General features: G+C 36.0%; 1 protein-coding gene across 1 annotated transcript in view; it reads right to left on the bottom strand.

Annotated features, from left to right (window-relative positions):
* Window positions 1–350: 350 nt before the first annotated feature.
* ALKAL1 (ALK and LTK ligand 1) overlaps window positions 351–26929 on the bottom strand; it is a 34003-nt gene continuing 7424 nt past the window's right edge. Inside the window, exons 2-5 of the mRNA XM_088540174.1 lie at window positions 7749–7802; window positions 5118–5198; window positions 3957–4033; window positions 351–1024 (exon numbers count right to left, since the gene is read on the bottom strand). Of these exons, the coding sequence (XP_088396300.1) occupies window positions 3969–4033; window positions 5118–5198; window positions 7749–7802 (200 nt within the window). The 3' untranslated portion in view covers window positions 351–1024; window positions 3957–3968. The remainder of the gene's footprint in view (window positions 1025–3956; window positions 4034–5117; window positions 5199–7748; window positions 7803–26929) is intronic.

A 26929-nucleotide genomic window follows, 5' to 3' on the forward strand; every position in this document is an offset into this window, starting at 1 on the left:
TTTCTTCCCAAATATTTAAGCTTGATGTGTTTTTGGCCAAATTTCAGCCAGATCATTACCATCCTTGGTTTTATGACATTATGCTTCAAACTGTTTTCTCCTGTAATGGGCTATGTTACTATGTTTTCTTCACTCTAACAGAGTGTCCTGTTATGCATGGTAAGTGCACTTCCATATGTATTCCCTTTGCATCCTAATCGGCTGAAGAATATCTGAAGAAACTTTACATTTTGAAAATAAAACCTTACAAAGAAATGCAATCATGAGTTGGCAGTCCTCAGCGGGGAATTATTTCAAAACCACTAGATAAATTAAATGTAAAATATGAAATATATAACTCTTTAATAAGCTTATAAATAACCCTCCCTGAAAAATAATTTATTTTTATGTTCTTTATTCCATCAAAACTGCATTGCAGTTTTCCAGTCTTTATATTTACATTATTTGCAACTCTTTCCATAAGTGCCAGTACAAATGTAACTGATGAATAGTCATACAAATGTTCCTGAAAGCAAGGTGCATTTCTGAGCAATTTTTTGATGCGCAATAATATATATGTATATATTAACAAAGCTTCATAATATAAAATATCTTCCATGGCAAGTAAAACTTCCCCCCTTACAACTTATTCAGATTTCAGTTACATAGACTTCTGCATTTCAAGTTAGTGCAAATAATGAAAGTAAGAGCCTGAGCAAAATGATGTAAATACAATGGAACAAGAGAAACAGCAAAATTTTAACAATTCCCTGCATATGATTGTAACACTTAATTAGTATATTATTAGTATTCCTTATATACAATGTATTTAAATAATTGGCTTGTCTGAACTATAGGCAACAAATTTACAAATTAAAATAAAATAATGTTTCAATCAAATATGGAATGTCCAACATATATATGAAAATAAAATGCATCTATTAACAAAATGTTGTAAATCAAAAAGTTACAGGATGTCTTCTCTGTCTTAGAAGATTTCAAGGCACTTTCTTGGCAAATCAGATTTCTCTCCTTAGTAGAAAGTCTGCAAGAGAAAGAGATATGCCATTTTATAACTAGTTTTAAAACACAGAAGCAGACTGCTCAGTATAATTCTGTTTATAAATCACAGTTTCCAGTGGATTGCATAATCTTAAGATTAACTCCAGAATGCCAGTGGGTCCTGATCTCCTGTGAGCAGTAATGAGTTTTGCATTGACAAATCCTCAGTGTTGAAGCTAAGAGGTTTAACATATCATAGCCCAGGCTGCATGCGGTCCAAGAAACTTGCCCATACATCCAGTCATGTCCATTCCTAGCCTTAGGATTTCATCAAATGCCTTATTGCCACTTGCAGGTATATTCTGTGCAATACACTCCCAAAAGGTTAATTAGACAAAACTTGTGATGGCTGTAATGGCAAATAACAGGTTCACAAGTGAATTTAAGAGCTTCCTGCACTGCAGCCCCCCAGAGTGGCCTTCACCCGCGGCCTTCTCCAGGGTCCTGAAACTGAACCCAACGGGTGCTTGTTCATCTCTAAAAGAATCTTTTGCTACCGCTGTCTTTAGAAGGATTACCTTTTCCATGATAAAACTTAATTTGTGAGATGAACACACCACACGTCCTTTCTGTTCCCAGGCTCTGACAAGGAATGGAATAAAAAATGTGCATACTAGGGCTGCAGTTATATTTACAGAGAAAGTTGGGGTTATTTTAATATATGCAGAGGAAATATTAAAAGATGGTTCTAGGCTTTTCAAACAGGTAAGCCTCCTTCTCAGATACAAGAGAGAATTTCCACGATTCCCGCAGATGCTAAAGCAAGGGCAGACTTCTCTTGTGGAAAGCGGGACTCTAAACATGCCCTCTATAAGCTGCAGGTGTGCACAGGAATAGACCCACTGAGGCAAAAGGTGGAGAAGAACCAAATACATAATCACTCTAGAAATGCATCAATATTGAGTGAAGGACACAAACTACTCCTGCACCACCCTGTCTAGTAAAGTGTGGAGGAGAGAGGCTCCTGTTACTCTTCATCCTTCTCAGATAAATATTTCCATTTTAAGAAGTAACTAGGTAAAAGGAAACATGAAAATTTGAGCCTGCCTTACTGATAGTGGAAAGTACCCACTCAATATCTACCTGGTAGAAGAACAGAGCAAGAGACCCCACACAGGCAACCTGGATACACTCAGATCATAGTTCTAATTTTTCTTATAATGCTTTGCCTATTTTTAAGAGAGTAGTTAGAAAGTCAGCTTCAATAGAGTTTTCAATGAATAAAATGCACATGATATGATATCTTCCTTACCATTTAAACCTTCCCTTCCCCACCCATTAGCTGAGCGAATGTATTTTTGACAGGCAAATTAGAACAACTGAATTTGCAAATCAAGAACAACTTCTGATCTTTTCATATTATAAAGCTGGAAATAGACTGTGATGGATGTTTTTGTGCTTTGGATACAGAGATAGATCTTTGACTCATCCTCTTAAAGAACAGAAGAAAAACTATTGGAACACTCAGACATCTTTCCTCAGCCATACCTGAGCCATGAACCTAGAGGATGAAAAGCATTATTGTGGCAGAAGGTTGGGGGAGACTAAATAGATGATAGGAAGTACATAAAATGACACATTGGTGGATCTTTCAAAGAAAATTAAGATTTGAAAGAGAAAACTAACAAATAAAAAAGCAAGAATTTTGGGCACTCAAAGAAAATGAATTAAAAGAGAGAATAAAAGGCTTCCTGCCCACAAAAAGAATCAATGGCAAAGCAATTTGCAAGAAGCCAAATGGCAAAGCAATGAAATCCCTAGCGCTCCAGATATTTTCAAAATCATCTGGAAGACTTGGAAGATAAGAAACCGAGGAAGATAAGAGACGAAGCAAGCTGAAAACAGTTAGGAAAAGGAGAAAGAAATTACAGCATTTCTTCAGAGCGCTGAAATACTGACATATTAAGTTTTTTCTTACAGTCACCAAAATGGATTCCACCTCCACTTGAGAATCAAATCAACTAACGCTGACTCACATCCTACTCTTCTTATTTTGATTAGTATGAATTGAAGTCTTGATATTGGAAGAAGTGACATATATAACTCTCCCGAGTTGAAGGCTTGGAGGAGATGGGGAGAGGAAATCATTCTGCTTTCCAATGACATCTTTGAAGATATTTAAATAGATTTATTTTCCCCAATTTTTATAATCTATTGCCCAATAGTAACTAGTGCAGTTTTTCAAATTAGGCTGAAAAGTGTGTACATATTGTTGGTATTCAAGGTACTGGAGGAAAAAAAAAACTCACTCTCAAAAACAATCCCTTAACAATGGTACTGCCGTTTAAGTAACACATTTAATATCTACCCATAAAAAGCAAAGGACTGGTGCCTTGGACAGCCTGCTATTTAAAGTCTTTAATTTTGTTCTGTTTTTATGTTCAGACTGCTGTCATCACCATGAAGTGCTGTTATCTTTAGACTATTTCTTAGGAAAAGCTTTGGGAAGTAAAAGTAACACTGAAGTTGAAAAAAAAAAAACAGGGTACCTATGAAGACATAAATACATAATACAGGGTACCCATTGACAAGACCTGAGAAAAAGATTTCCTTCTTCTTCCATGGAGTAACAAAGCTCTCTTACCAAAACAAACAAACAAAAAGCTGAAATTAATGTGCTTATGAGGTCGTCATGCATTTTTCCCCATCATCCCCAGGTACTTCTCAAAAATGTTGTCCCAAACCATGATGACTGCTGGACATTACAGTGGGGTCATGCCCAGAGGAATATGTGCCTCTGTGTATTTCTATGAGAAACTAGTCAGTCCTTAGAAGAGACCAGCACTGCCAGAGCTGCATATCGACATACTCTAATAATACCACAGTTCTGTACACACTCCTGCTGACAAGGTGTACAGGAAATCAACAGACCATGCAACAAAAAAGAAAATAGTGGTGGAGAAGATTATACTTACATAGCAAACATCCTAGGATTGTGTACACAAAGGGCTCATTGCTAATCTTGTTAGCAATCTTGCACACCTTTTATAGTCTATAAAACAAAATTATCCACAGCAGTAATGAGTATCAGTTGACAGATATCCTGGAAAACTGCATACATTTAAGTGTAGAGCTTGAACTTGAACTCCAGGCACTCTACACAATGATGAAATTTCATGAAATTATTTGTGCAAGTTGCAAAACTATATTGTACGTCAATGCATTAAGGGCTCTTGTGGAAATGTCAGTGAATACAGTTAGCTTCTTCCACACTGAGGAATTCTTCCTCCAGAAGAATGTCCAACCTTATATGAAGGAACTCATTAATTGGGAAGCCTTTCTACCTAGGAGACTATGAGGTTTTTTAAGGTACAATTTTTGTCTTGTAATACTTGTTAAGCATTTGTATTTAAACCTAATAGAAACTGTGCCAAACTACAAAGAGACTGAATGATAATCTGGGTTCTGTTTTAGGGACTGTTTATTTGCACAGAAGATAAAGTAACCTACTTATGGACATCTTCTAGCAGCTGAAAGAAAACTTAAAATTCCTCTAAAGAGAGAGGAAAAGATCCTAACTATGATCAGCATTAATAGCTGTTTGAAAATTTGAGTGTTTAATAAGATGGAGAGAGTTCTGAGGATTTAGCCCTTCTTTCTGGATCTTTCTGAAAAACATTGCTTTGGTTTTAATCACATTTTCTTTTTCTTATTTGTTTTGACAGTTAAATATAAAAAATAGTTCTTCATACCATCTGATTACAATCTTGTTATTAATTTTAATGCAAGCTGTTTAAGTAGAAAAGAAATACTATGACTGTGTTTCTTCATATATAGTGTGAAACACCCAGACGATAAAAGGGAGGCCAAATAATATCCATGTACCATGTACCCATGCACTCAAGGCATGCAATCTGCATGGTGTTTTTGTTAGGCAGTATGCAATAGATATTTATTTACCCTACTCATTATGCCCACTTACAAAGCCGTATGTTATAATCTGTAGAACAGGACCAAAGTAAAGAGGAAAAGTTGCAAAACACACAAACACAAAAAAACACAGTCCGTCAAACAAGTAGCAGGAAAAGCTACCTCAAAAATATATAGAATTAAAATGGATTTTAGTCACTACTTACAAGCTGGTGTTGAACAATCCCTTGTGTTGTGATACAGTCGATGAAAGTGCTTGCTGCACTCTGATGAAAATGTGACTGGTCCTGTTTGACAATAACCAGGAGTTAATTCACAAACCATAAGTGAAACTGATTTTGCAGCTTTAAAGACTGACTTCAACACAGAGAATTAACTTCAATTTTTTTTTGCTAAAATTACACTTAATCTTTAGTGCAACTTAAAAAAGTATGCAACATGAGCATATCAACATATGTGACTGATAACAGAAATTGCTTTGCTACTATGGTCATGATCTGGATAATAGAAATAGGGTCGTTGGAAGTGACAGGCTGCTTTTGCTTTGAAATTCCTGTAATTTAAAATTGACAGCATAATTTAAAAATGTTAAAAAATAGAATGGCATGGCTACAACAGTTCACAGCTGTCAGTATTCTCACATAGAAGGAATAAAGCAGAAGGAATGTGCATATCATTTCTGAAGTTTATGAAAGCAAAGTTTTAAGCAAATAAATGTTTCTAAGCACTAGAAAGATGAAGTATCTTAGACTCACATTCGGCATGCACATGATTTATGAGGTTTTTAACATACAGTGTGGATGTTAAGGAAAAAAATACAGCTGAATATTATCCAGGAACCTTGAGGGAGCAGTGGTTGTTGTTTACCTTGACTTTAGCAAGGCTTTTGCCACTGTTTCCCATAACATCCTCATAAAAAATGCTGATAAAATACCAGTTAGAAAAATGGGTTGTGATCAGTGGCATGAAATCCAGTTGAATTCCAGTTAGTCACAAGCGGTGTCCCCAGAGGTCAACTCTGGGCCTATACTTTTTAATATCTTCACTAATGATTTGGATGATGGTACCAAAAGTATCTTCAGCAAGTTCAAAGATGATAGAGAACTGGGAAGAGTGGCTGATTCACTAGAGAGAACTGTCATTCAGAAAGACCTTGACAGGCTCGAAAAATGGGCTAACAGGAACCTCACAAAGCTCAAAAACGGGTACAACCTGCTGGAGAACAGCTTTGCAGGAAAAGACCTTGGAGTCCTGGTGGACCAAAAGTTGCACAAGGGCCAACACTATGCCCTGGGTGAGCATGTGCCCATATGCACATCATATACAGGTGACCAATAGCATATTAGGCTGCATCCGCATGCACTGCTGAACTAGTAAGAAATATATATAAGTAGTTTATGTAACTACAGTTGATAGGGATTACGATTTGAATGGAATCAAGAAAAATAAAGTTAGACTACATTGTAAGGAAAAGCCTACAGATTGCAGGATCTAATAAAACTGTAGAATAGGAAAAAATGAGGAGAAAATCTCACCACCAAAGACCTTAAGAACATAACTGGAGGAAAGAAAAAAGGAAAAGGAAAAAAAAAATGATATGGGTAACAATTCTGGGCTGAGACAGAGAGAAACTTCAAGAATATTGGATTGAAGCTCCTTTCCTTATTCCTTCCAGACTGTTCATATGTTAAAGCTTTCAGGACACATACCCCTTGCAAAGGAGACAACAAATGCTTTTTTTTTCTTATTAAGAACCATCATACTTATGTCCCTTTCTCTTTTTCATGCTCCAACAACCATTTATTTCTCTAGTTTTTAGTTTCACAGATGTTTCACAGATCCCAATATCATTTAAATACTCAAACAAATTTGCAGTGTCATATTCATCTGAGATCTTCATTTTTTTCCCGAATTCCAGAACATTTGCAGCAGGAGGAATAAAGACTCAAAATCTGAGTGCCAAGATGCTGTTGGCAGCTTTTTTGCTTATAACCAGAAGGTACAATATTTTATCCAATAGTTACAAAATAAAGTCCCCCAAAAAGGACGTTGTGCAACTCCCTTTCTGTTTTAAAGTATGAAGAAGTATTTGACTGTAATTACCATCGACTTTCATGCTTTTGATAGTGATTTTTTTCTCATTGTTTTTTTCTGATTGATTTGAACCGACTTAGCCTCTCCATTTTTATTTTTTTGCCTTTTTAACAGTCCTGTGTCACAAGGATAAACCACAATATAGACATAAAAGACAAAAAGTGTTTCCCTATTACAGTGGAAACTTAGGCACATAGATGTGTTTCTGGGTGTTATCTACAGGTCAGTGAGAAATTTTAAAATTAGTGGACCTAAGTATAATAGTACTGACTGACAAAAACTATGAACAAGATACATATATGTTTAAAGATAAAGGATATATGAGTTCTCTTGCTGAAATATTACTGGATAGAAATAGCAGATAAGTGTTCATTTTACCATATTTTTAACACCATACGGCAAACTGTTTGCAATTAGATATACAATGGATACAAATACCTATGCATTCAGTGTACTTGCAAATCTACAACGCAGAAATATGGAGATCTAAAGAAAACGGTTTATTTGAAATCATGAAACCATTTTACCATATTTTTAAGAGGTATTTTTAGGATAAGTTAGTCAATGAGAGAATCAACTATCCATGTGATTAGTGTTCTTTAAAAATTTTTAGCTCTAAGCAATAGATGTAACTTCCAAAATGCTAAATTCATTGCAGAACCTCAGAAATTCTAATGATGTGATTATTTTCTTCTTTAGAATATGCATATGTAGGTAAATTAAGAGCAAGTAACTTGCCTTACCTGTAAAATGCTTTATGAACTTGTCTTTTAGACTGGAATCTCTTGGAAAAATCTCTGAGAAGAAAAAAAAAATGTATGTAGTACAAAGATCACAATAAAAGCCCTGAAGGCATAATATGCTCAGAATTACCTGTAAAGACACAGTAATTTCCCACATTAATACATATACTTTCATACTCTATGCTTTGTATAAACAGCATTACAGACCGTTTCAGGTAATTTGCAGATCGATGCCAAACAGCCATCCTGCAACAGGCTATCAGATTTTCTGTCAATCATACGCAGTACATCTTAGAGCTGAACTGAGCTACATTTTTAGAAAGACCTCAAATATTATCGACATGTTATCATATATGACAAGTATTTGAATACCTAAGCAAATTATACAAAATACCTATATAAATATAAAGCAAATATCATACCTTATCTTACAAATACCATACCATGAGTATGGTATCTGAAAAGGAAGGTTTGCCACAGTTCTCCCACAGCCCAAATATACAAGCCACATATATCTTCATTGTCACTATTAGCCAAAAAGCAATACTTTTCTTTTTCAAATTTAAAAATGTTCCCTTCTCATGGTGTCCTTTCCTTTCCTTTCCTTTCCTTTCCTTTCCTTTCCTTTCCTTTCCTTTCCTTTCCTTTCCTTTCCTTTCCTTTCCTTTCCTTTCCTTTCCTTTCCTTTCCTTTCCTTTCCTTTCCTTTCCTTTCCTTTCCTTTCCTTTCCTTTCCTTTCCTCTTTTCCACAAAACACAAAAGAGAGTACATAGAACAGCCAAAAGAATCAGACAGAACAGAAATTTCACTAGCTTTTTTTTTGTCATAGGATGCTGCCTCTGGCTTACAACAGAAACTTCTAATGCAAATAAATAATCTCAGAACCAGAATATTTCCCCTAAGCTTCACAGCTTTTCCATTGGAAAGCTGTTTTCTTAGAAAATTCTTGGGTAGTTGTGGTCATAACTGTAGACAGTAACCACTGTCTCCCTAATTATATACCAGCTATATCTTATGTTCTTTCTTACCACTAATACAAGGAACGTGATAAACAGCATTATTGACCCAGATGAACGTATTTCATCACTAAGTGCATTTCTTTACTACTTATGTTATTTTAATGATTACATTATCCTACTGCTTTGTATTCAATTCCCACAACAGTAGACATTCACTTCACCTGTATTTTATTTTATTATTAGCAATGAATTGAGGTCTAGTTTGAATTAACATCTAGCTCAGAAGAGAGCAATTTGGTAGTCTGCCAAAATAAATATCACTGGCTTTAGGCAGTTTCTGAGAGGACATGTGAGTGTATTTTTAGGCTGTGATTGTAAGCTAAAATGCCCAAATCTTATTGAAACTCAGCAGGATTGGAGGACCTATTTTACTTAAGATTCACTGAAAATCTCAGCCTTAACTGGCATAAATCTGATTTGTTTACTCATTTCAAGAGCAATTTTCCATTAAACTCCCCTTCACGATTAAACTTAGCATTTTATTGACCTGAAATTTCAGGTGATTTTAAATTATGTGGAGTGAAGTGTATGAAAAGTCCCAGTAGTGAAATGGCTGAGTGAGTCATGAATGGGATGCCTTGAGTGAATCAGTAAATAGGAATAACCAAAATCTGGTGAAACTCCACTAAGAATAATCTGTATTTTGCTCTGAAAAAGAAGATTTGGGTCTGGTTCCACCCGAAGTCTGCAGAATTCACTGTGAAATGGTAACTGCTCTTTACCACATAAAATTGCACAGGAATAGTCTGCAATACAATTAATATTATCAAAGAGGGCAATAGGCCAAAATTCTGTCCTTAAATGCACAGAAGCTAAAAGAGAACAAAGGATCTGATGCCCACTTTGATACTTGCTCAGGAGAGACACTAGGAATTTCAAACATAATCTACAGCTCTACAGTTTTGTCCTTAAGCCTCAAAAATTATGCTGCAGGGTCTACTTCTCATGAATAACCTACATCGGTCCGAGAGTTCACACCAGCCCAGCTATGCGTGTTCCAATAGGGAAAACTAGGTCAGTCATGAGTTGTAAAGTGGCTGAATGACCCTGATTGCGTGCTGGTTTCTCCCCTGCTGTGGCTGCCATCCCTCGAGGCAGCAATCATCTTTTCAACATGTGCCCACATTTCAGCTTCCCTGAAGTGTCCATTTTGTTATAATGCAGTACTTTCTCTTCGTAAAATATGTCAGTGATCTGCTAGCCCTCTACAAAGGCAGCCTAAGCTAATTTGTATAGAAAGCACGGGCGGGCACAGGTTACTGGAACACTTCTGTCCACTACTCTAACAGCAGGGACAACTCGACCTGAACTATTAATTTTCCTACACAAGCGCAGTAACTTTCCTCTGTCTTCCAGCACCATGGCTGGGCCATGATACTATTAATGAGACCAGGCAAGCTGGGAAATCATGGCCACCATAGCATTTTCTATTTTTTCTTCAAAGTCAGGTTTTCAGAATTGTCTGCTTTGAACAGTAGGCAAAGTCCTCCTCTCTGCACACAGATGTGAGGCTGAGTTCTCCGAGGATTTAATCAAACTGATAAACATCCTTTTGAATGCAATATTTATAACTTCCTCCCAAACAGATCTCACTGCTGCCAGGAGCATGATCTCAAGTCCATAAAGGAAGCTTTGATAAGTCAGTAAAAAGTCATCAAGAAGGAGCCTCTATAATAGGCTATTCTAGTTTCTAACCAACTTTCATTGCTTCTGTCATATTTCAAGCTGATTCTATCAATTAACATAGACAACCTAGTATACTCTCCCAATGCACATTCTGATCCTCATAACACAAGTCAGACTCCTTTGATGGATATAAATTTCAAAAAGAAAAAGCACCAATGTATAATATAAATAAAGTGCATTGGCAAAGCATTATTAAAATCAAAACAATATTAAATGGCAAATGACAAATAGGAAAATTCACACAAAGTACTGAGTGAACAGAGTGTTGATTATTGCCACAAGACCATGTTAGATAGGCTGGTAATATACACTGCATAAACATCACAGACAATCACATGGGATATGTTAACTGTTTTTCATCATGATAAATATTCAGCTGGTGGCGTTCCTGTGTCTAGACTTAGAAAACCTGCACTACTCATGAAAGAGATTACAAAGGAGTTAAAAGGAACTTAATACATCACATTCATCCTCAGTATAATCCCATCTTATAACCATAAATAATCTTCTTAATTCAAGGATTTCTTTCTTGTTTGCATTAGGACCTCTATATGTGGCTTAGGTTAATTATTCTTCTGGGCAAAATGATTCTACACCCCTTCCACAAGTAGCAATGGTCATGTAAAACTATTAACGGGGCTAGGACAGATCCACTGCTGGTCTGCTGCCTAAAAAAACAGAACATTTTAATGGAAAAAGTCATGACAAATTTTGAGGGTTTTCCAGCTCTGTTCACTAAATAGAATGGTTAAGTTTATACCATAGGAAGATGGTCTGAGCTCAGAGACAGGGAGGCACAGCTGCTCCAGCTCTCCACTTTTCAGTCATTGAAAAGCACTTCATATCTGGAAACAGTCATTTTGGCTTAACATAATTATCTGTTTTCATATAAAGCAATGCTTTAGAATTATCCTTAATGCTTTCTTTTTTTGTTTTGTTTTGTTTTGTTTTGTTTTTTGTTTTGTTCTTTCCTAGTCTTCTGGTCTCTTAGTTATAATACTGTCAAGGCAAAATAATTTTATCGCAAAGCAAGGTCTTGTATTACCAATTTTACAAACTGTTTTTCTGAGTCTCACTTAGATTTATCAAGACTTTGCACAACTGCTAAACATATAATCTGAATCTTAGGTTTGTACATATTTTGCTTAAAATTACTTTGAACTGCAGCATTTAGAAAACATAAATGTTTTATTGTTAGTAAGAGGGCAAGGGAAAACTGACAGAACTGAGTTGCTGCTGACTCTCATTTAAAGTGAGATGCTCATGCTTCTAAAAATGTCATTTTGGCATGAAAATAACATGTGATTTTTTTGTCAGGGGATCATTTCATATCACAGAACTGCTTATAACACAGTATGTGTTAATACAGTCTTAATTAGAAGTGACAGTTTGAAGGACAAGACTCTTCAAAGCTTCCACTTAAGCTATACTTGTTTAAGTCTATATTTGTTTGTTGTATAGGAATAAATCTTGCAGTGATATAAATACCATGCTTCTATAAATATTGGAACACTGTCAGTAAAACTGTCAGGAGTACTTGTTAAAGCAGAAATAGAGCTTTATTTGAATCAGTCATTTCTTTACTAGAACCTCCCTACAGTGCCTAAAGACAGCAACCTTTGCCTACTGTGACACTCCTGAAAGATTAAAAGATTAGTTAATAAGTCTGCATACAGTAAACAATGCCAAGATGGATTTTGTTTATGTAAAAATAAAATGTGTGGTAATAAATGTGATAATAAATTCTTTCATATGCAAATTCACAAAGAAACTAGTATAGTATCAAAAGACCTTAACCAGTAGAGATAAAAATTGACAGAAACAAGAGAAAAATATCCAGTAAAGTGATGTATTCAAAGACAAGAGAATGGAATGGGCTCACAGTGCTAAGATAAAAGCATCACTGGCATGATTGTACTTTTTTAAAGAAATTATTAATTCCTTCCCAACACTCTTGACTTCTTTGCAGATATTTGCTGGCTGGGGAAGGATAGGTTTGAGGTTTATTTCTAGGAGATTAAGTGTACGTAGCAAGCTCCTAGTATGATAACTGATTTGTTTACTGGTAGTGCCAGGATCTAGGTTACTCTGAAGAAACGTATGGCAAAAGACCCTATGCATAAAGAAGCATGGATGTACAGACCAAATCCAGACAATTCTGCTAGATAGAGAGGATAGTATGTGGTCACCACTGTGATTGGCTGTTGTAGGGGGTCAATCCCATTCCCTGGCAAAGGACTTTGCTACCCTGATGGTTTCTGGCACTCTGGAGAATGGTTGCTACAGCAGCCTTCAACAGCAGCTGATATTAAGTAGAGCTGAATTAATGAATGACTTATACTTCTGTCTTCAGTACTCTAATGAATTTAAACATATTATTTTCTTGCTTTCATGCTTTGGCTGGGACCATACTGCTCAAAATTATTACTCTTGGATCCACAGCTGGACTAAGGTCTTGTCTGTAAATCTGCAGCTTCGACAATGTTTCATGTTTAACACTTGTAGCTGCTGCTATCCCATTGCAATCAGAATGTGCAATCAGAATGTTATTATTTCTTCCTTTTTTTTTTTTTCAAATAAACAGTAGCCCTGTACATTTAAATGTTTCTCTGGATCCTCATGTGATGTCTAATACAGCAGAGAAACACAGTACACAGATGTTTATTTAAAATGTGTGACATTGGTGTTCTCTACCAAGGGTCCAGCAATTGATTATGGGATCTATCCAAGCATGCTCCATATCCTCAGGACAAATTTTCACTTGTGTTACAACTCAGTTCATAGTCTGACATATTTAATGCATTTTCTATTGCTGTTTCCCATAGGGAGGCAAGAAAACCATTGCTTTGTGCAAGAGAGAACAACTCCTTCCATCATTAAAAATCATAACTCTTTAAACATTTTCTATTATTTTTGCTAGAAATAGCTCCTATGTAAGAAAATGTCTGCTTAAATGATGTAATTTAATTCTTGTTAGTCTTCTCATCTGTGGTTTCTACCACACACACCACATTTCTACTTTTGTTTTGCTTCCAGTTTTCCATAATTTCATGCTTTGTAATAACCTTAATTGATTCAGTAATTTGTTTACACAAACACACCCTTTTTCCCCAGAAGACTTGCAATTGATTCCTTTAGAAAAGACAAATTATCTATTTCTGTGCAAGGTATTCTGAGAAGTCGTGGTATTACTACTTGGGTTAAGTAGCACACACCATTTCCACTTACTGAATAAATTTAGTTTGAGACTTTGATGAGTATTAAGTTCCATGAGACATAGATAGAAAGTGATTCAGTGCTCCAAACAGATACATTCCTTTCTCTGTGTAATAGTGTTGTCTGAAATCCAAAGTTCACTGCATGCTTGGAAGTGGTGTGTAATGAAGTTTTCAATAAATTAACAAAGATTCTCAGCATTTTCTATCACTGTCTGCTCCAACATGTGAAAAAAATTATCTGTAGTCTTAATATTTTTTTCAAAGAACACAAACAAACCTCAAAACAATACTGCTTGGTTTCATGGAGATCATAGTGTCTGCTCAAGACAAAATCCTAAATTAATCTACAACTGCATACCACTGCCATCTGCTGAACGTAGAACATGCCGAGTTGACTTATGCATATCTTTCTGCTCTGAGAGTTGTGCTTGCTAGGCTTCTGATTTACTCCACCTAGCAAGTGTTGTTCTTTCACTTCTTGCAATACGAAGTGTAGTCTAGAGCATAAGGGTTACAAATAGAGTGTGATTAAGAATTTACAATAAATGATTTGGTCAATTTATCTTTTATTTCCCTAAGAGCACATATAAATATTCCTTTATACTCTTTGGATTTAGTTGCTGTCCATAAAAAATTTATTAAGTATTTTGACTTCATTTATAGAGAATATATGGAATGCAAAATATGATGCTTGATTGTACTTCATTAGTCAAGTCCTAATATGCTATTCCTGGTAGTCCATATCAAATGCTTTTTTTACTTGTCCAAATTTGAAACAGTGTTTCTAAGGATACTTAAATTAGTGACTTATTGCTTACTTTCCCTGACATTCATTCCAATAATATTTTTCTGATGTGAGCATAGCAAATAATATCCCATTAAAAAACAAAAAAGGGAGAAATCATTATTCTTCAAAAAAATCTCATAACTACTTTAGCTATGAATATAATATCTGGTGTTACGAATAAAAAATTAGAAATTTATTTCTATAGAATTTGTTCTGTAACAAATGGGCATTAGGAACTTGAACAATAAAGAGCATTCTGACATGGCTTATAGCACAACCTCACAGTGCCTGCTTTCAGTATGGCTGATTAAGTTTTTAGTCACCAGTGGCACTATACTTAGAAAAAACAGTGTAGTTCCAAAATGTGCTAGAGATGGGCATAAAAAGAAGCACTAACTTTGTAAAACTCAGACTTGCCTTTAGTTTCCATTTCCACTTTTCTCCTCTCATCCCATGGTGTGTAGTGCCAACCATTCATTCTCATTCCAGAGCCTTTCCTGGGCTACATCACTCAACTCTCACTTGCCGTGGTAAGTCTTATCTACATCAGTCTCTCCCTTAAACCCAGTGTGATTAATAGTCAGGTGGAATTTGCCAGGGGGATAACAGTACTCTATTTGATTCTACCAGAATAACAATATCGCAAATACTAATTATTTTACCAAATACAAAAAGTCGTGTAAGGTGAGATCCATAAAAACAAATAAGGACACATTCTACAGACCATAGCAAAATGAGAAAAAGAATACATTAAAAATATACATAAACAGCAAAGGCATGCTGCTTTCCAAACTCAGTCTGCCTTGGTTTTGTCTGTTTATATGTCCTGGAAACATTTGCTTCAGAGATTGACATTTAAGCGCTGCAATCTGGCATAAGCTTGAAATACCCCATTTCTGGTTCATCCCCCTTTGTTTTTAAGATTTCTAAAAATAATCTTGAAACATTTTGAAGAGTTACATTTTTATAATGACTGGGATCACATTCCACTCTCACTCACAGCTGCATGGTCCCCCTCACTCATCAACACCCCATTAATGGAATTGTTAGAATATTAAGGAAGGTTTTTTGGATACGAATATTTGTCAGGTGACTTACGGTATTATTACTACAGAGTCCTTGGGATGGGTACCAAGATAAAATACTAGATGACTAACTTTAGAGAATTGGTTTCATTTAGTTGGATGTATACCTTTTATTTAGGAAGTGGGCAGTAAGTCTTAGCAACACTCTTAAAAATAGTATGGAAGACTGTACGTGCTAGAATATAATATAAATAGTGGCACAAAAAAAGCAAGGCTAACGTGACTTGGAACTTTCTTCAGGAAGAAAGGCTTATTTATTTATCTCTGCTAAGTGATAAACAGGCAAGACAAGTTAACTAGGAACATTAGCTAGGAACATTCCAGTTCTTAGAAGAGTTTATGAACAAACTTCTAGGGCATGTTGCCTGAAATAGCAGATGGCTGGAGTTAATAAACCCAGTAGGTTCCAGTCATATGATTCTAAGTGTCAGATACTAGGTTTAATTCAAGGAATAACTTTCTCATATACATCCTGTGTACTATTATTCCCATTAGTTCACAGCCTACAGGCACCTAAGAGAGGAATTTGTCCTGGGATCCTCACTGCTCTCACGCCCTTGAAGTCCTTTTGATTAAATGCTATATATTATATAAAGACTATGTAAGGTTGTAAAGATACAGCATGAGGATACGCTCTTATATCCAGAGTAGGAAATGCATTCATTTGTTACAGTGTGGTATTACTAACCTCTTCATTCCTTATTTATGTGAATTTATTAAATGCTGTTTCTGAATTTCTATTACAACTGTACGAAGGAGCACGTCAAGTTAGAAATGAAATGTCTCAAGCTCCTTGTCACATTTCAAACACAGGAAAAAGCTATAACTACTATCCTACAAGTTACTCCTCTGCTTTTTTTGTTTGTTTGTTTTTGTTTGATAGTATTTAATGAAAGGAATACCCACTTTTTTAGTTTCTTTTCAGATGTTCCATGTCTTAAAACACTGCTATTTTCATGGAAAGTCATTAATTAGCCTTATGTGTTTGTCATAAATTAGCTGGAAAAAAACATTTAATTTAAGTTTCTCTTTCCAGAGAGTTGGAAGCACAGTTGTGATGCTTCCTCAGAAAGCACCTCATTTGTATGAGAAACAGAGTTTCACATTCCACCCTACCTAAGAAAACAAAAACTCTAAATGTTCTTTACTGCTGAAGTTTCCTCTTCTTTCACCTGTCGCAGAAATTTAGGATGTCATCTCATAATCTGCTTATTTTCTCTCTGGATTTCATAGAACACAATGAAAGCAACTTGTAGCAACGTAGTTGCTCCTGTGCTAATATAGACCCTCCCAAATCCAATCTGTGTGAAAGCCACCTCTTCTTTTCCTGCAAAGAAAGGGAAGGGAAAGATGACATGAAGCTCTCGGAAGTGAAGTTTTATTTCTATTTTTTTTTTACATTTCAGATGAAATCAATCCTTCAACAGAATCTTTCACAAAATCTAAACAGCAAGAGCAAAGCAAAACCAGGCTAACTTTGCCTCAATTTGCTCTTTATCATGCTATTATTCTGCTGCTGCTTTGGAGGGATACAAAAGTTTTTCCTTTTATAATCAAACTTTTCACTGTCTACAGAGAAACTTGTGAGACCACCTTTGAGACAGCACACGTGCCGGTGACGTCTCAGATTCTTGGTCTCCATGATATACATTACTGTACCATACAATAATGAAAGCACCTGTGGCAGTGGAAGGATAGAGGCTGGAACACACATCCAGGAGCAAGAGAAAACAAAAAAGAAAAAAAAAAAAAAAAAAAGGAGGAACAGCCAGGGTGGCATTTGGCATTCAGTATCTACCCTTGACACCTGCACCTAGGCAGGACAGAAAGCTCAAAAGACAACTACTTATCACCTTATCACTCAAATACTCAATCGTACCTAGATCGCTTTTTCCAAAGTTGTGGGGAAAAATTATTTTTAAACAAGTCCTCCATAATCTGAAAGATGGAAAAGGCTGACAGGCTCAAAAGCAAGTGGCTTGAGCAATTTAGATTACAGAAAAAATTTAGAATTAGAGTAGACAGAAAATATGAAAGCCACAAGGACACAGAACTAGCAAACTCCATTTGGATGTAAGGAAATGCTACCCTCTAGAAAAACATGAGATGTAGGAGGGATGCTTTTCATCTTTCTCACAACATAAGTGAAAAAAGAATTAGAAAGAAAAAGAAAAAGAAAAAAACAGATTGTTCAAATTCAATAATAAAGTATTTTTAAAATCTGAGTATGCAGTTTGTGTCTCCTGGAAGAAAAAATTAAAAATCAGAGTTAGCCGATCCTCCTAGTAAATTGTACTATGTAAGGGCAAACAAGACTTCTGCAACAAACACTCCTTCCACAATCTTGAGGGGATGTGAGCGAGCAGAGATGAGTTTTAAGACTACAGTCATGGTTCATCATCTTGGTTAAATAGCAGCAATCCCCTATCTTCAGCCTGTACCTCTGTAAGTATATGAGATATGAAAGCAGAGAACAGCAAACACCTGGGAAAACTCGTATGTCTCACTTTCAGGTGCTCTTATTTGTTCAGGCTGTTGGAGACATCAGTAAGTGGGCACAAGGACTCAGCTGGCTGCTTGCTGCAGTGATAGAAATCAGGATGAAACACCAGCACTAGTCAGCCATGGTGGGAAAGCAGAACCTACATACGAGTGCAAAGATCCCTGCTCAGTGAAGTGTCCCCAAGCGAAGAATAAGAGGGATCTCATGGGCACTAAGAGACTGTCATGTGGTAAAGACTATTCACGTTCAACAACAGGATCCTCCTAGCTGTTGGGAGAGCAGTGGCAGGTCCTCCCCCATTTCCCGTTCCCTGCTGTTCCTCAGCTTTTGCTCTTTGCCCTGCTCTGAGTTTCCTTTGGCCTCCTCATCTTGGCTGGACTCTGCCAAATTGTGAATCGGATGAGGGAGTGACAGGAATAGTTAGCAGTAATCGTCACTATGAAGACAACCAACGGAATGAACAATAATTCCAGGGAGGCTTTCCCACCTCAGCAAAGCAGGGACTATTTACAGCCTGAAAAAGGTTCTCAGCCTCCAGTTCAGCAACCCCTTAAGAGCAACAGATTATCCCTAGAGTTAGCTCCTCTGAGCCTGGGCACTGAACTGTGGGAAAGAAATAACCCAAGGATGAAGGACGCTAGCTTATTCAAGCTATAGATGAAGCTTTTAATCAGGTCCAAAGTGCTAGGGAGAAGGGAGGCAGAGGATAGTTTTGTCTGCTGTCCACTATTCAGCTTTTTAACATTATATATTATGCTCCTCCTTTGCCCTTCTGACCCCTTGATTTTTCTTTGCGTAACTCATCATTTTTGAATGGAAAATAATTGCTGAGTGTTCAGGCACACTAGTGAAGAAAATAAATCACACATTGTGTCTGGTTGAAAGATTGCAGCAGTGGTATTACTAATATTAGGATGATCATTGAATCCCTGGAGTCAGGGAATAGAAGTGCTTGCTGCAGTGGGGCAGCCTCTGGAACACTTCTGCCTGTTATAGGCATTCAGCAGAACAGTGAAACAGCTCTGATATCCCCCTTGCTTTTTTTCCCTCCCATCCTCTGATGGCCTTTGTGGTCTGAATGCAGAGGCCAGCACCTAAAAATTGCCCTAATTATTCAGAGTATTTCCCACAGTATCTTCCATCCAAAAATGTGTTGTTACTAAGTGATTTCTTTATATTCCATTCATTTACAATGACATCAGTGACATGTTATACCAACAGTCATTCATTATCCAGCCAGAATTTATAGAAATACATGTCAGTCTGTAAACTGGCTGTAGATCTTTTTAAATGCTTCTCTTCCTGTCACCTGTCTACCAGTATTTCTTTCTGTCAGCAGAACTATGTGCAGGCTCTCGGCCAGGTAATGGAAATGTATTTTCAGCTGTACACGTGAAGCCTTCTCCCAACATCCCACACATCTCCCAGAAAACAAGACTAATAGTCAGCTCTAGGTAATTTTAATTTTGATTATATCTAAACAATTCTTTTAAGTTTTCACCTGAGGCTATCTTTCTTAACATTATTTATTCACTTCTGCAGAGCCTTCATGATTAAATATACATATATATTTAATCTAAAAGAGAATTTTAATCTGCCTAAGGAAAAATGGAATAATGTGAGCAAACATAAAAGAAAAAAAAAAGTATTTTATCTGTTTTTATTCATAGAGTTAGCAAATACCTCTGGCACATTTGTTAGAGAAGACAAAAAAATGTTACTGATAAAGTTATCGGGCTATCAGAGTAGCCACACAGGGAGGATTTTTTTAAGCTAATACTTTTGAGTTGGAGCATAATTTTGAGGCCAACAGAGATTTCATCTGAGAATACATGTCAAAAGGAGCAAAATAAGCATAACTCTCAATGTATCTCTAAAATTGGCTGCTTTCAAAAACTGACATACAAAACTGGATTTCTGATTTTGATGCTTATAGTCTTAGGTGTCACAGTTTGAAATCTAATAGCAAATTTCAAAACAAAACAAACAAAAAACAAACAAATGAACAAACGAGAAAAAAGAGAGTAACCAAGGAAATACAATTTTTTAGAGTCTTAGTTTATGTTGACCGTAACAAAACATAAAGTATTACTAGCACCTCTCTAGGATTCCTGATGAGTACAAGAAGTGATTTCAGGAACTGTCATATTCACAAGAACAGAGTTTTGATAGCTGAAAGGCACTAGACGAAGAGTATGGCCTCATTCTGTTCTCCTTGATTTCAATAGAAGCAAAAACAGATCCTCAATCTGTGTGTAATTCACATGATCTACTTAGCTAAACAATTAAGTCACAGCTCCGACATCTGATATTTATTTTAAGTTCTTTGAGCTAGATTCTCTTCCCCGAGCCAAACTTTTTTTCTATTCTAGTGGCACAGGGGCTTAACAAACATAGAGTTGCCCAGCTGCAGATTCTCCCAGCATGAATAAGTCTTTACCTGTCTGGCAAAATCATCTTTCCTGTTATTTCTTTCTCTTTTGCACCCTTTGAATCTCTACAAAAGAGGAGACCTGGTTATAACTGGTTATAACTTGGTTTAACATGCTCTACCTATTCTTAGCTTGCATAAGGCTAAGATCCATCCAAAGTACATCAACAAGACATCTCTGAAACTCATAACTTTTTAAAATATAGGTCACTCCTATCTGTAGAAGCCATATGTAAACTATTAAGCATGTTGCAAGATCATCCCCAAAGAAAAGACGCTAATCTAAGCAGTGAAAAAATCAGGATATGGTCTATTCCTTCTTATTTGAGTTTACTTGAGGCAATGTTCCAGTATGGAGCTAATTTGCTGGGAAATGTGAATCCTCACGAGGGACTATCCCATAAACATGCTGTGGGAAGCGGAGGAACAACACTAAAGCCACAGTAAAGACAACACCAATTACTCAGAAGTTCATTCACCTCTTTGAATGTATTTACACTGTCAAGGAATGAACCTGAGTTCAGCTTCAAGATGAGCTGCATCCACTATCAACACTCTAATCCCTTATATCTGCACTTTCTTCATCCTTTACCTAAACTCTGGAGCTCCCTGAAGACAAAGCTGAAGAATATGCTGATACTTGGTGCAGGTTCAAGCTCTTTTGCAAGCCTACAGTGGCAGGAGTATCACAAACAGGCATTAAGTACAGCTCCACAAAGGACCACTACTATATTCTGTTAGGAGAATGTAAACATCTATTTGAGCACTCCTCTTTCATTGCTGTATCCATTTCACCTACAACACAATATCATCGTGCCCTCTCTTTGGACAGAATCCTCTTTGACACTATGAACAGTGACTTCTCAACATGGACACATGGTCTATAGAGGCCCAGCTAAGTAGTCTCACAGGTTCATTACTAAGACTGCTGGCCAAGGAAAGGATTCAGCCTGGGAAGTAAACAACATCACCAAAGACTAACAGTGCAGCAGCCCTTTCTGATTCAGTGCTTTCTAATCAGCCACTTTCCAATAATTCATTAGGACTTGTAAAAAGAAGATGAAACATCAGCTTTTCCTAGGGCTTCAGCCAACCATAATGAAATTATAACAGGTCATATTTACAAGGCCGAATATCCTGAACTCAGCTATAATTATGTTTATTAATAATTCTTCAATAGCTGCTCAGAAAGCACATTTGTATTAGCTAATCCTTGCCTGTGGAGACCTTTACATTTGTTTGACAAAAGAACATTAAAAAGCATGGATTTCCTTTTTTTCCTCTCTGTAAATCCCCTTTTTTATCATTAAATGCTATAGGACCCAGAAATAAGCCTACTGTAGTGCATATTTTTCTTTTGCAATTGTTGTTAGTGATCACCCAAGAAAACATGTAATGGAATGGAAAACAGATCTAGATTAACATATACTAACAGGTTTATATTTACCAAGTATTTTTAAGAGAATTTAGCAACCAACATTGCAATCCAAGCCCGCTGAATAACAATACACAGATGCAGATACACACAATGTGCATAATTCGAAAGTACCTTTCTTTTCTTTTTTTTTTTCCTCTTTCAGGAGGACGAGAAATGTGACCTTGAGAAAACCTGAAATATACCACTGGTTTGAAAAGCAAAAGACAAGGTACAAAACGATTACACATACAATGTTTGAGTTTACCTGAAAGAGCTATGCTTTCTTCCAAGAGATTTTAATAAGTAGGTTAAGATATTCCTTGAGCATCTTAAATTAAAAAATATATGGCATTATGAAATCTATTTCATTTTGAATACAGGTGTGAATCTGTACTTACTCTTTCAAAACGGAAAGATGTATTATAATGCTAATTATAATTACACTATAAAAAGATAAGCTACTGAGAATAATGAGAGACATAAGGATAAGAATAGCTAGACTATTTAAGTTATTAATTTACTGAACCTATTTTTTCCTAGTCATATGTTTTCGATAACAAGTAACATCTTCCATTCATTTATCAGTTATTTGAAATCACTCAGCTATCAAGGCAAATAATGCAACTGAATCCACAGATCTTCAGTTATGCCTAGAAAGCTATTGTAAATCTCTTGATTGAAGGCAGAACAACTGTTGGTATCAGAAGTATCAGACTACCTGTTGCTAAATATGTAGTGCAAATATTCTTCTTGTATTTCTGCAACGATGCATTCTGGTTTAGCTGCTAAAAAATGTAGACTCTAGAATATTTGCATAAATTAAACACAAGAACAGCTGCAATACATCAAAAGGAATATATGAACTAGTTAAACCAGCTGAATGAAAGGTGCTGAAACATGCTTAACTTTGTACAAGCCAAACTCAGCAGTGATAAACATAGGCAAACTCTACTGGAGTGAAAAGAAATGGAAGGGAGCCTACCAGTGACTCTGATCCTTTTGAAATATGAATAGGCTTGATGTTGCTTGCTGTGCAAATGGTAATGTTGAACTGTTCTTTAAACCTTCTGTGCTTATTTTAGGCAATGTTTCTATTTCTTTCTGAATCAGAACAGAATCCCAACTATCAAAATAGCTTAATAATACATAGATTCTTGTTTAAAACTCAAGTACTTTAATTTATACTGCTGGTTAAAGTTGCTCTCAGTGAATGTAGAATGGAATTTGCTGGGCAAAAAGGGCTGGCCTGAATCAAAAACAGAAAACATTCTACATACACTGGGACTGAGCTCTGTGTTTCTTTGGGTTTTAATACTATTCCTATTATTATAATATACTGGTTCTGTGTGATGGGGCATGTAACTGCAGAGAAGAAGAAATGGAAAAGCACAAGCCCCATTACTCTCAATGTAATGTACTCCACACAGAGATAAGTATTATCTTGTCACAGAATCACAGAATGGTTAAGGTTTGAAGGGACCTCTGGAGATCATCTAGTCCAACCCCCCTGCATAAGCAGGGGTATGACATTGTTTTACATGGGACAACAACAATGTATTTGGAAATACCAAGTAATCAGTACTTTATTGTCAGACTTACTCCTTTCTTCACTTCTTACTCAGACAGGACAGGAACAGATATTTTAACAAAGTAAGGAAACTGAATTGAGGCATCTCTGAAAGTGTTGCTAAGCCTGACTGAGTCTGTAGATTTCAGTAAAAATATATGCTTTAGATCTGTTTTTAAAGATTTTGAAAACCCTGATCACAGTTGAGATAAGTGATTCTTTACTGCCCTGTGCAGTTGAATCACATATAGAAAGAGAGGCTCTCCCAGTTTTCCTGTGGACTTGACTAAAAAGGATATAGCTGTGAAACAGTTCTGATTGTTTCACCTCAAAAAGATCTTAATGCTAAATTTGAAAGCGAGACTTTCTCATGATATCTAAAAAAATTTATACTTTCATCCCAAGTGTAAAGTAAGAGATTTACCAGAACTCCATAATGACTGATACCTTTCTGCAACTGGCAGGATTAAGATCGTAAGATACACTGGATTTGTAAAGATTTAACTTGCTTGACTATGGGACAAGCTGTTGGAAGCTCATGAAGATGATTACAGTTCCCAAATGCCAAGTAATCCGTAGGTGGGGGCTGTGAAACAGCTGCAGATCATACAAGGCTAAATTGGAAGGCACCAGAAACTGATATCAACAGCAGCCTGTGTGGAGTTTTGTGAGTGATGAGCTCTAGGATAGTCATAGGACTGGCTGCACCAAGCTATTGCAATTGTGCCTTTGCCAAGAGAAAACTGCTACACCTTTACTAGTCCTAGATGGCAGCAAAAATAAAAATGGTTCTTAAAGTACTTTCCCAAAATCTTTTTCAACCACTCCATACAAGAAAAGAAGTTTATTTGATGGTGCAGTTAGAAGATTATGATAATATTCGTTTGAGTGTAAATAATTTAGGAGTGTAGGTGGATGTAAACAGTCTTGTATATGAAACAGAATAAATTATTAAAGATTCAATGACAAATGGGAAGCCTCTTCTACATGAGGCATGTTATGCGATTAACAGACAAGGGAAAAGTAATTGCTGTATCACAGTTATAGCAATAACCTCACGGCTATCTCTTCATCATTTAAATCCAATGGGATTTCAAGGTTTTAGTAATCTAGTGCTGCCACATATATTGATGAGGATGTATTTCTCAACACTTCATTTCAAAGTTTCCCTCTACTCAGACACATATTTGATATCCTAAACATCAAGAGTAATGAGAGAGAATTAAAAAAAAAAATAAGTGTTTTACTGCTTTCAGTAAAGTTTGGAAAAATTGTAATTAGTCCTTTGCTTTTCATCTTGATTTCACAAAGACACATTAAAAAGAAAACATAATGTAAGTAGAAAAATCTTACAGTTATGCCATAGCAGTGCTAAATTTGTATCAGATTTGGAAGGTGTTAATAATTGCTTTAGTTGTTCACTTTTAAGTATGTTTATCTCTACCCTGAAGACTTAAGTTCCAGATCACATAGTAACAGAAAACATACTAAAATGAAACCTATTTAGTTTAACTGACAGTAAGAGAACTAAAAGACTTTAAAAAATTACAAAACATTATTGAAATATTCATAGTATTCAAAGTTGTGTCTTCCCCATAAGTATTGTTTTGTTTGCTTAAATTAACCATTTTAACTGTATTTATAAACAACAAAATATTAAGATAAAGTTCACAATGTCTAACTCCAAGTAAATTCAACTTAGATCTCTCCAGCACCCTTTTATAAAAAAGGAGAGCACCTTGTGTTTTTCCATTAACGTTAAGGTTTTTGTTTTAATATTTTAGTAAAATAAGTGGGGCAATTGCATAAAAATAATTTTTGCCCAGTAGACATAATAAAAATAGGATAAAACAAGAAAGGATACTAAGCAATCAAATGCTTAAATCCTTCATGTGTTAAATCTTGTTTACATCCTAGAGATAAATATTTGCAGCTTCCGTACAAAATCAATTTTCAATCAATTCTCTCACTAGAACAACTGTGTTCCTACTGACTGGCATTTAAAAATACCCAAAACACCAATGAATAGCTTATAGGATTGCCTTTAAAGTAGTAACCTCTAAGTTAAAAGTGACAAAATGAGGTATGCATCCTTAATAAATCAGGAAAACCTAACCATTAGCTGAGGCTAGCAGAGGAGAGCAGCTTCACTTTTGCTAGCAAAGTGTGTCAGGTATCTTCTGGTATCAGGTACCACCAGGTGCCTTCAGGTATCTTCTCCTGATTTCTGATTCTTTTGCAAGTTCCATTTTGACATATTTTCCTCTCCAGAGAAAGTTTCACTCATGGTCCTATGGGCAGGGAATTTTTTACAAATCAAAACAAAACAAAACAAAAGCACCTGCCACAGAAGATTTTCCTGCAATGAAAACATGCCAAATTATTCTGTGTAACATAGTTCATGTGTGCATTCTACATTGCATGCATGCACAAGCCATAACACTGTCTTGTAACAATCTGCTTGAATATTCTCCCTCATCACCAAAAGTAAATGTAAACAACACACAAACAGTCCAGGAAATGTTGCCTTTCAATATAACATAAATTGAATGCTTTTACTGAAAAGGAAGATATGTCATACAGCCATAAGAGTGTAACTGTTTGTTATGATTTAAACAAGTTTTACAAAATACTATCCAGCAAAAAAATAGTATTATATCAGTTTTATTAACCTTTTTAGTGAAAAATACTAGAAAAAAAATGAAAAGAGTAATTCTTTAGAAAACAGTTGTAGCACAAATAGCAACAGGGAGATCTCCCCTCCTACTTTCAGTTTACTTGGTGAGAACATGTCTAAGAATAAATGATCAACAATTCAGTATGCAGCCTCAGGATCCCCAAACCAACACTGCAAATGTGTATCACAAATGGAATCAGCTTCCCTTTGATCTCTGCAGCCTTCCAGTGGCTACTTTCCTAGCTGATGCACCTGCATCTTCCTGAGGTCCCTCGTTCATTTTGAGGTTTTGTTCATAGCTTCACATTGCGACTATTAGTAGTCAATTATTTTCATACTGTTCTAAGCACTTTGGAAAGTCCAATCTACGTTGATAAGCAATAACATAGCTATAAAACATAGGGACCTGCCATTCTTTTTTGCTTGATAATCAAATCTTCATGTCTATAGTAAAGAAGAAATACATTTTTAAAAAGTCAATTATTTGTTATGATCACTGGCACAGCACCAAGCTAGACAAATTCAAACAGCCAGCCTTGAGAAATGCCTGCAGCAGTTCCTGGATTACAGGCAGTTATACACATGTATCTACTCTAAAGAGAAACCTCTGTTTTATTATTTACTTCCCTGAAAACTGGAGGAATGCTGGTGTACTTCAAGTACAGTCCTGCTGTTATTGAGTGGGAGACCTGACACTCCTTTTTCTGAGACTAGAACCATACCCATTAGTATTGGTGTATCTTGTCAGGCTAAGTACAAGAATACATTTTAAAACTGAAATAGTACTCAAA

This window comes from Tinamus guttatus, unplaced genomic scaffold (assembly GCF_059628265.1).
Source record: "Tinamus guttatus ecotype Peru unplaced genomic scaffold, ASM5962826v1 Tinamus_guttatus_pri_ptg000056l, whole genome shotgun sequence".
NCBI classification, from domain to species: Eukaryota; Metazoa; Chordata; class Aves; order Tinamiformes; family Tinamidae; genus Tinamus; species Tinamus guttatus.